Source organism: Sesamum indicum, linkage group LG6, assembly GCF_000512975.1.
Source record: "Sesamum indicum cultivar Zhongzhi No. 13 linkage group LG6, S_indicum_v1.0, whole genome shotgun sequence".
Taxonomy (NCBI): Eukaryota; Viridiplantae; Streptophyta; class Magnoliopsida; order Lamiales; family Pedaliaceae; genus Sesamum; species Sesamum indicum.
The window spans coordinates 12528593-12540411 of NC_026150.1; the positions used below are offsets into that span (position 1 = coordinate 12528593).

Here is an 11819-nt window from a genome sequence, read left to right on the forward strand (position 1 = left end):
TCCTTTTCCCCATCCCCCCATGATTTGGAGATAAAAAATTTCTGGAGCTCTTCCATTTCTCTTACTTGTTTTATTATTTTTGTAAGTGTATTTACTTTTTTTATCTTCTTCCTCATTCCGTCTTCGTTTTCTTTGTTGTTTAGAACCCTTGCTCCTTTTCCTTTCTGGAATTTTCTGCTTCAAGCTTCCTTCTTTTCTAAATCTGTTAATGGCGTTTCCTAACGAGTGCATGTGGTTTGAGGGATAGTGATCAGCTGATGATGATACCTCTGAAGCCAACTTAAGAGGGACAAGCCTTGGCTCGTCTTCTTGAAAGGAGTAGATCGGCCCGAGAATGTAGTGAAAGTGCGAAAGCGCAATTATTAAAATATTCAAACTCAATTAAAGGATGTAACCTTGATTATTCCCGAGCATTCGATGTAAAATATGCAGATCTAAAACATACCTATGAATCATGCACATACGAATCATACGTAATCATAAATTAGGCATTATCTTCATTGCTTTCTTGTAATCGGCTACGTGCATTTTTTTCTCTCCAATGAAAGTCCAGCTCGAAATCTCAACATATAGATATCCTCTAAGAATATGTACACCACAACGGAAGTAGTATCAATCCTCTTGCAAGAGAAGATTAAACTATGTAAGAAATGATAGGGAAAAAGGAGTATGGCCGAGAGCCAATGAGTTGAGGGAGAGTGTGTTCGGCTAGCTTGTATTGCGGGAAAGTGAGAAATACCGAATCATTAAAAACTCAATCCCTCCAATCAAGCAACAACTAGCCCAACCTCATTTTCATATATGAAGGAGTGCAACTCCTCCTTTCCCACATTCAAGTCAATTCCAGTTTTTGGCCCTAATTTAGAGGATCGGACTTTGTTTTAAATAAATTAAAACAAGCCCAAATTGTAATGAATTTTTAATTAAATTCAATTTAATTTAGAACCCAACTAAATTTGGTCCAATCACCAATGTATACAAATCCATCAACAAATAATGGGCCTTGCCTCTTCGTCTCTTAGGTTCTCCATTGTACAGGCTCGTCCTTTGGGCCTCTTCTTGGGCTTGCCTTCTTTACATTTATCTAAAACATAGAAATAAAACCTCACATTATCTACTCTCATCACAACTTAAAAGAACCAACAACCAGGGGGAGTACATAAATAGTAAGGAAGCATATCTTAAAAATACAAGGCAAAAAACAAGAGAGCAAGATAAATAAATAAAGATGCATATAGGTCCCATCCAATAGAAAATAAAGCATGCAAACGGTCAAGGATTTTGTGATCATTCTATTGTCAATCCAATCAACAATATAGCAAGAAAATATATCCTACATAATCATGCCCATAAACCAAATATCCAAATGCAGAAAATATATGTAAAATACCGCATAAAATTGGACATAAATGCAAACCATGCAAAGTGATTCTTGTTTGAAAATTCTTTCTCAATTAGTTTTAGAAATTTAATTTTAGAAAATATCAAATCTCAATCAAAACTAAAACTTAATCATCTCAGAAAAATATGCAAAAATTACTAGAAAAATAAATTTTTTTTGAAAAAATAGAAATAACAACCCAACCACCCACATGCAAGCGCATGTGCGCAGGCTCCATTTCCTGCCATGTGCACTTGCCTAGCTCCCAACACTTGTTTGCCAGGCGGGCGCAACAGGCGCACGAGCTGCTCGGCCAGGCTGTGCAACTGACACCAATTCAAATCAACCTTCGAGGGATTCTCCTCCCCTGATACCGATTGCAATACGACCAAATTCCAATTAAAAGTCCATGGACATCCCCTAAGGCCCTATCACGATCCACAACATGATTGAATCGAAGTAGAAAACGGTTATCCCCTACCAAGCAAACGTCTACACCCTGCGTAGGTCGAATCAATGCTGAAAGTGTAGAAGACAACACGTCATACCGAAATGCCCTTGGCGTAAGAAGCCGTCCCACGAGAAGAAAACCTACATTCTCCATATTGCCGAACTCCTTTGCCAAAGAAATATCTAAACCCCCCTCCTCATCTTCCTTTAGCACGGAGACTTTCTCAATAATGCATGATCTTGAACTACTGAAACCTTAAATCGAGGAAGCGATTCTTCAGTCCCTCACGAGGTTACCCCAAGGATAAATCCTACAACCGGCCACCTACCTGCGCACACCAGCCAAATATAACTAAAGATCATTGGAAAGCAAACAAGCGTGTACTTAGAAGCCAAATAAGAGAAGAAAGGAAGGAAAAAACAGAAGAAACGATGAAAGCAGAAGAAAAACGGTAAACAAGAGTGTGCACGGATCACTAGCTACAAGTTATAAAACTCCGGTCAACTACGAAACTTCCGACAATCAACATCGCAAAGCCCATGATAGAGTGAACAACCAAAACCAAATGAAACTAAACCTCTCATACAAGAGACTCTCTCTTCTCATGTAACTGATGGATTCTTTTTTGGTTATGTAAGCAGAAATTGGAAATACAAATATTCATTTTTATATAATTTTTATTTTTATTTACTCTATTACTCATATATAATTTTTACTTTCAATTCCTTTTTCATTTTACTGCTGATATCGGTACACAATATTTTAAAAAGATAACTAAATTACCAACAAAACTACTCCTTACTTCTCCTTTTCACTTCTCCCTTCCAATAATAAACAATAAAAATTATCATTCTTTCCCTGCATTTCTCCTTTTCACTTCTCCCGTTCAGGTTCACTTTCGAATCACTTGAACTAGACGAAAAATGATTCGGGGGCAATCTGTATTTCACCCCTAATTTCTGATAATAATGTAAATTACCAATTTACACAAGTTCCTTTTAGCACAACCGGCTCCTGGAAGCGGATATGCTTCCTAACAGCTCAACGGACAGACATTTTCCGAAACTTCGACTGCTCTAATGGAAGCCGCATCATCACTCTCACTCTCAACAACCCCATTTTCTCTACTGCCCGTATCTTCCAGAAGAAAATTTACTCTGCCTCTTCGACAAAAACCCAGATTTCGTCATTCTCCATTATGTTGGGCCGCCGCCGCCTCCTCTGTTCCAATTGCTACCAGGGTACGCTACTTTCTTCCCTCCTTCGTTATTTTCATCTATTATTGCAACACTAGCCAGCAAAATTCTTCGTTTTGTTCATTTTGTCTTAGTGTGAGTAGTTCCGTTCAGGAGTCTGAAATAGAACTGGAAAATCGAAAATTTGAGCTTCTCAGAGCTGTTACCGACACCCAACGCGGCCTAACAGCTACACCTGATCAACGCTCTTCGATTGAGGAAGCCCTGGTGTGTTTTCAGTTATATCGGAAGTATAAAATTTAATTCTTGGACTGATTTGATTCTGGTAGTGTAATTTCAAGAATGGTGTTTCTGTGGTGGTTTTGACAGGTGAGTGTTGAAAGTTTTGACGCGGGGAAGCCTATCGACTTGGGTTTGTTGGACGGCACGTGGCGTTTGCAATATACATCGGCCTCTGATGTCCTTATTCTCCTCCAGTCTGCTGCAACTCTTCCCTTCTTTGAGGTACATCTGATTGATGTAAATCTTGGAGATGCCGCTTAGTGATACTGATTTATGTTAAAAAATCTTGTACGTGCCAAAATTCTTTTTTGCATACACTTTATTGGCAGGGCAGAATTATAATTTCATAATTTCTTACATGTATCCTAGTTATGTACAGATGATGGGTGATTGTTTATTGTAATTGTTCCAAATTCAGTCACTGTAAAGAAAAACTTGGTCGACTGGACATAGCTGCAATTTATCTTTTAACCACGAAAAATTTCTGTGTTCTTATGCTTCATTTTTCATTTCTTGTTTGTGTTCTTTTCTACACGTTTCACAATCTGTCTCCCAATTTCCTAACATCTGTTGCAACGGGGCTACTTGACTTCCCACAGATTGATCAAATTTTTCAAAAATTTGAATGCCGGGATCAATCTAGACAAGGTGTCGTCCGCAATGTTGTCAGATGGAGCATACCGAGACTGCTGGAGGTACGGCACTGCAGTTTCATGTTTTCTTGGCGGAGTTTTATGTCTCATGCAATTTATAAATGTAGATAAGAAGAATGATTAGTCATTAAGGTACTATTGGTATTGGCAACCATTACGTGTTAAGCATGTTTGTTCATATGTGGAGGCTGACCAAGTGTTACCCTTTAACCCAGCTATACACTTTATTTCAAGGGTCACAAATTAAAATATTTTACAGGTACCCTAATTTTGTTTTACTTGATGTAGTGAATAACTCATACCATCTATTGTGATCATACAAATCTATCCTAGTAGTATAAACTTGAGTGGATGTGAATGTAGGAGCGTTCTCCCGACCATCTAATTTTTATATTCTTATGTTTTATTTTTCCTATTAAATTGTCTACACATTTCACAATTTTTCATGTAAGTATCTAACACATATCAATTGCTATTTTCTTGATTTTTTTAACGTTTGAGATGTTTGGTGAAAGGTTTTGAGAAGATAAAGGCCTCTATTCCATTTCATTTACGTATACCAATTTTCAAAGAGATAGTTATTCAGAGAGATACTGGAGTTGTTTTTCTGCTAAAACTGCCTGTATGCAGAAGATAGTAACAATCCAGTCAACAAGCACATTAGCTCCTTGTTTAAGACCTAAGTACTTAAAAATGTCATCAATAAGTTTAACTGCAATCACATTGGTCATTTTGCCTATGAAGTGTACCTCTTTACCCGATTACACCATCATTTAGTTGGTACTATCACGGCATAAATAAATCTGCTTTTTACCAATCCTATCTCTCTCTTGAGAAGTTGTCTGGAAAAAAGTACGTGACTTATAGGTTTATACAATCCTATGATCAATTGTTGCTTGATGCTAAATGTAAATAACAAAATGTTTTACTTTTTACTTCACTGAACTCATTTAGCAAATCCTATACATTGGAAAATTTGCTAAGGTACGGGGTACATGCTATAATTTGTAGCGACGCAGCTATTGCTTCACCCACATATGTGGTTTAATTTTTTTTAGAAGCAAGTACTTGTAAGTATTATTTGGTGATTGCCGATGAAATAAGGAAAGAAGATTAAATTGAAATTGGATATCTCTCATGCACGCGCAGACAAACTCCTTATAAAGCAGAGCGAAAAATTACATAGTCAACATATAGGATTAGCATTACAAATTCAATAACACATCATTCTCATGATTTACTATGATTTTCAAAGAAGATCCAGCTACATTTCAGTATATGTTTGCAAGCAATCTGCATCAAATATGTTACTTGAACCTTCTGCCAGTTTCATGAGCATTTTTTTTGCATTGAAGTTGGCAACCAATTTCTCTTTATCTGTTTCTGTTATTCCGACTCACCTACTCTTTGCAGCCACAGTTAGTTTTTTCACTCTTTTGCAAGGGATCAAGAGTTGTTGACACCTAATACATTAAGATGATTCAGTACAGGACACGTGTCACGAAATCAGGAGAACCTATGAGAATAGAACATGAAAATATCAAATTTTTTTGTACATTAGTTTTTACACTATGGCTTATTTGTGCTTATGGACTTCTGCTGAAACCTGTCCAAATAAGAAATGACCAAAATCTGAGGATATTAGTTAGTTCAAGGATAGTTGTCTTGGTACCTTAAGAGTTAAGACATTCTAGAGGTTCAAAAATCATTTTCTCATGTTTGATAAATTAACTATCCTCCATGTCAAGGCATGAGCAGCGGCATTCAAACTAAAGGGGGAAAAATTAGATGGATTAAGAAGTTTTGGTGATGTAGATAAAAGAGGAAATACGAAAAATTCTATAAAAAGTGTACTCAAGGTGCAGAAATTGGTAGATTTAGCATGTCAAGAAAAATAAGAAACATACGTGGAAGTGAGGAAGAGATGGGAAATATTGTGTCTTTTGCACTTATAAGTCAAGTCAACAATGTTGAGGAGAAGGCAACTGTATGGATTGAGATTGTGAAGTCATTACTAATTCAACTACATTCTGACTTTGCTTAGTGGCCATCAGGTCATTTCTTTGCTCATGGGTCAGGATTTTAGATCCTTCTCTATGGTAGTAAACTCTAAGACCGTTTTCACATGTTGCAAGTGTATTGAAAAACATTATGTATTTGTTGAATTCTTTTTTTATACACTTTCTTGTATGGTTCATGCATTTCTACAGGGATCAGGAATTTTCAAAAGTTAGTTAATTGTAATTAGAATATAATTGATTGCCAAAAAATTACAAAAAAGAGGAATATTTTATGTATCACAAAAGTTGCAAAAAACTCACACTTTAAATAAAGGGTCATTATATTGGCTTAGGCTCCGTTTACTTCGATTTATTACCTGAATAAGAACAATAGTATAGTTTAGTATAGTGTTTACTTTGAGGTACGGGGCCCGGTATTAGACCATGGGCCTTGTACTAATCACTGTTCCACTTACGAAACTCATCCCACGTCCCCTATACTAATGACCACAACCAACCTGGTAAGCATGTGATCCATCAATTTTGCTCACAATACTTTTGTTTTTAATACATCTCAAAGGGTTCAATAGTAATTTCTCCACATAACCCATGTATGTCAATTAAATTAAACACATGACTAAATTTTATCGTGATGCAATAATACATCTAAGTAAACATCTTGTAATATAGCAATATCCATCATTTCCTTTGTTGGACTAAGGCCTGCTCCTAATCCCCCAAGCCCGAGCCAGCCAGCCGATAAACCCACATAATTTATCACGACTGGGGGGCCTTGATTTCTTATCGTGCTTGACCAACTTTTGGGTCTCTTCATTAATCTTAGTGTTTTGTCCCTCATTTGAGACACGGAATTCAAACTATGTTTTACTAACCATTAATTAAAATTAGACATTGTTGTCGTACACTTTTCCACCCCCCATAGAAGTTGTAAATTATATGTGTATACCTTTGTAAATTACACCGTAAGAAAATTTAAAATTTAAAATATATATTTTGAGTGTATATTTATTTTAAATTTTAAGTGTACGAAATTTGTGTGTGTACACATGTTGAGGTTACGAAATCTCGTAAATTTTGAGTTTACTCAAACTTGGGACACTCTAATTTCGGACACAATTTTTGTGGTATACCTGTTTTTGGCACAAATTGTGAGTGTATGCACCTGTTGTAAATTACACCTTACGTAATAATATATACGCTCAACATCTGTTTGTGTACTGTTGTAATTTAAAATTAAAAATTATCTTCGTATGAATCCATTTCTAGTTTGGAATTTATGTGTGTACTATTGATTGTATACTATTGAAAAAAATATATAATGTATATGTGTTGGATGCAGTCTGCATATATATTTTCATAATATATAAAAACATATGTAATATACATATACACATACAAACAAAAGGCAAAATTATCATCAAAAGGGCATTTTGGGTCTGTCTTTTATCACATAATTTGTCCTACAATGTTAAAAAAATACCCACCCCTCTTGCATGATCTACAAATCAGCTGAGTAAACCAACATTTACTTTACCTGATAAATCTTGTGCATTTATCCCATCCTGCATTTTTATCCAAATGGGCCCAATCCATCACTTTTTCCAACTACAAAAGTAAACGACTCTAATGGTATATAAATATAGATAAAAGATAGTCATAACTTTGGGTTGGAGAGGAAATGTTAAATATACTGTATCTCTGTGTGAAATAGATTCAAGTTTTTATCCATCTTACATACCATATTCTCTTCATCTTACAAAGCGATATATGAACATGCAGTTGTTTTCTTGGACAGGAGCAAGAAGGTGCAACCCTGCTTGTGTCCGCGAAATTTTCCGTTGTTTCCATACGTAACATCTACCTTGAGTTTGAAGAGGTTTGTATCTCTAACATTTAAATTCAAGCTACTTTTAGTTTGAGAAATGAAAAAAGGTTTTGACTACAAATAGAAAGGGTCATGCATGGGGGTTGCTTGGGTGCTTTTATCTAGAAAATGGGAAATTGTTGATCCATAGTGCTGGCAGTTTGAGGTTGCCACTCTTCTTTCCTGCATTGTTCTTCCCTCTAATCATATATTGCTTTTGACATGAAATGGTGAGCCGTTCTTGCATAAATCTTGCCAAAATTGAGCTTAATTTCAAATAACAATTCATTCATTTCATTTGGAGTGGCCTGATCGTCTATCTGATCAGTCCTGAAGACATAGTTGCGAAAAGAAAATTGTTTCTGTGCAATGTGGTTTAGATAGTGTGCATATAGGAGTCAGATTCACATGTTTTCTTTGCTTCCTCGTATCCATGACAACTGGAAGACACTTCTACACTTCCTCGTATCCATGACAACTGGAAGACACTTTTACATTGCTCCTATATATTTGATAGATTGCTATTCAGAACATAAACATCAGTGAAGAGTTACAAGCTCTGCTTGCTCCAGCAATACTACCACGGTCCTTTTTGAGTCTGCAGGTAAAGCCTATAAAACAGCTTGCATTTTGAGTTTTTTATCTGTCGTGCAATGTATATCTTTATGAACAGAAACCAGTTCTTACATTTACAGTGATAATGAGAAAAGACAAGTCTCAATTTTTTTTCAAAGTTGGAAACTTTACTTTTGTAGATCCTGCAGTTCATTAAATCTTTCAAAGCTCAAGTTCCTGTGAGCAGTTCGCAGAGGTATGTAATGTTTCACAAGTTTAGGTTGTAATTTTATATATTTAGTAAACAAGGTTTGTTTGCAGGCGATCTGTTGGCGGATTGTATTACCTGTCGTACTTGGATAGGAATATGCTTTTGGGTCGCGCAGTTGGAGGCGGTGGAGTATTCATTTTCACTAGGGCTCATACATTTATCTGATACAGAGAGATGAATATTGGTAAGCCTACACATATCACTTTTACTTTTGGGAACCATATGGGAAAATATAATCTGTATGTCAACTATTCCTTGGTGTGTTAATTGGAGTCCTTTTTTAGAAAACACAAAAAACCATAAAAATTTCTGTACAAAGACATTAAAACTTTTTAGGGGAAAAATATGTAAGCATGTCAGTTATGTTCGCCATATGGGATTGGCGCTGGCATCCAAGACTTGAAGGTTGAATGGTTGAACCCCCAGTTGTTTTTCTTTTGTTAAAAGCTAAGCTAACTTTGATGTGTATAGAAGTTTGTAATTCCAACAACAATGACTATAGCATTTAAATAGATTTTTATTCTTTCAGCACGAGAAAAAGTGAAAAGAATTGTGATTTCCCTTTTTTGCTGAAAATAGATTAAGGCTGAAAATTGAGGAAAGTGAAAAAGTCCTAGGACATGAAAATGTTATAGTATGAAATACGACAAAGTGAGAGACTTCCATCGATTCAAGCAAAACAAGGTCCTATATATTAGATGATATACTCTAAAAGATTATTCTGCTATTGATTTAAAACAAACTCGAACTTTGATGACATAATTTGCTTTAGACAGGTTTCGTATTTATCAAAAATATGTACTGCAATGAGAGTGAGGGGTAATGAATAATCTATGGATCAAAGATGAAGTTTCGTATTTACTGAAATATAATTCTAGAATACGTGAAAATCCAACTGAAAATTACATAATTCTTCTTCTTAGTGTTTTCCTTCCAACTCAAAATAGGAACACTGTGACTCTGTGCTTGCTATTTGTAGTTGTTTTTCTTGCTCGTGCATGTGTTTGCCAATCGAAAACTCTTCACTTTCCTGCTCTGAAGAGGTGAACCGAGCTGAGTTTCTCTGCTAGCTCAAGAATGCAATGCTACATGCATTGTCAGCCTTTACCACCAGTCGTTAACAAATTGTAGGAGTTGTCTGTGATGATGGTGTCTTTACTTCTGATTTGCACTCACATTGCTTCATTGTAATCCTGTCACAAGGACATAGATTCTGCTTGATAAGCATGTCGAGCAAGACGTATTTGAACGACTGCTATTTGGCAATGTCGATCTTAAGTTCGTGTTTTTTTTACAGGACTCATTCAATAACACGTTGGAGTATCCTCACAACAGCGATTATTCCCCGTGCAACGAGCAGACATTATTTTTTTCATCTATGAAGAGCATGTCTTGGTGTTCTCACAAAAAGCAACGGAAAATTACATCATATTTGGAGAACATATGTATATATATATCGCCACCGGACAACCCCAAAAATGACATTTGCTGAATGTCAAACATAAGAAATAGCACAAGTGTGACATACTTCTCAAAGAAAGGATATGTAATAAAGTGAAGAAAGCAGAGTTTCTTTGGTTTTTCTTACAGCAACAATAGTGTGATAAGTATTTTCTTTTTTCAAATATCAAGTGAAACAGATTATATTTATAGCTTCAACCGGCAAATCTATTAAAATTCGTAGACATTAGGATCAAAATCGTGAGACGTGAACATACAACGATAATAAAAAAAAACAAAGTGAATAAGTGGTTATATAGAGACCAAAATGTAACTTACCCTTATCAATAAATACGTATAAGACAATCAGTATTTGGTAGTTAATTATATTAAAACTAAAATCAAAGACATATTGTGATTTCCAAAATAATTCAATTTTAAGTTTAATTTGAAAAAGTTGTAATATAAAATTTAAGCTCTTGAATCTTAATTTAAGTTTTTACAATCTAAATGCAAACAACTATCTTCCAAAATGAACAAATTTACTTATGCTGTATAGTATCAATTGGAACAAAATTACCTTTTTGAATCTATTCTTGCTGTATATTTCAATTGAAATAAATAAAAACTAATCTTTTTCTTCTTTCGTTGCGAATGAATGGGTAAATTACAATTTTGGTCTTATATATAGCGCTTGTTCGCATTTAATTCTTAATGTTCATGTGGCATGATTTTGATTCCCAATATTTATAAATTATTATAAATTTGGTCCTACTATCAAATTTGAAGCAAATGTGGGAAAATATATACGCGTTAAAGATTAAAATAATCATACATAAACATTAAGAACCAAAAACGAATAAGTGACTGTATATAGAGACAAAAAATGTCGTTATTCTTCATGGCAAGATATGCGGCATTGCAAAAGTAGCTGGTTATTGTATAGCTTCGACATCTAAAGTTTGCATCTCATAATATCGAGTTATTGTATTTTTTAATATTTTATTTTTAATATGTTGTGACGTTTAGTTAAATTGTATTTCTCTCTCTTCGTATATACATGTTATATGTATTAAATTTATATTATTTGTATGTATAAATGTATTTTTTACATTGGGTATATCTGGCAAATAAGATATAAAATATAAAATATTTTTAAAATAGAGAATGTATTAAATTAAATGAGTAAAACAAATTATTTAAAATATAAATTAGTACAAGATCACGATTTAGTAGAGAGGCTTTTTTTTTTTTTACATGATTCCCTCACAAAAATTCAAAACCCGATCATAATTTTAATCTTTTTAATCAATTTATTATATTTGGACCAAGAGCTTTGGAGCGAAAAGTTTCATATTTGAAGTAATTAACAAATCCTTTAAACTTATTTGCACAATTTCATACTTCAAAGGATTTAAAATACTTTAAACTCCTATCATGAATTATATTTTGTGATTCATGTGTACCGGACTCGAACCCCACCATAAGGGTCGAAAGCTCTCGACTAGAATCCTAAATTAATCAGGATTTAATTTGCAAAACAAAGGTTAGCACTCAGTGGTGAAATCAAAAACAATATTTAACTAATTATTTGGTAAATAAAATATATATCAAGAAAACGAATAGATCCGTTCTCTATGCATGAGAGTTTGTTTTTCGTTATTTCTCTCTTTCCCCTCACTTCGTTTTTTCGCTTTGTGTTTGG

The 11819-nt window shown here is 34.6% G+C and overlaps 1 protein-coding gene across 1 annotated transcript; it reads left to right on the forward strand.

The window, feature by feature from the left end:
- LOC105164419 (probable plastid-lipid-associated protein 10, chloroplastic) lies at positions 2690–10263 on the forward strand. Its single transcript, XM_011083070.2, has 9 exons — positions 2690–3073; positions 3182–3295; positions 3398–3532; positions 3910–4005; positions 7780–7860; positions 8366–8452; positions 8604–8659; positions 8725–8858; positions 9972–10263. The coding sequence occupies exons 1-8, from the start codon at positions 2912–2914 to the stop codon at positions 8837–8839; spliced, it is 846 nt and encodes a 281-aa protein (XP_011081372.1). The 5' UTR covers positions 2690–2911; the 3' UTR covers positions 8840–8858; positions 9972–10263.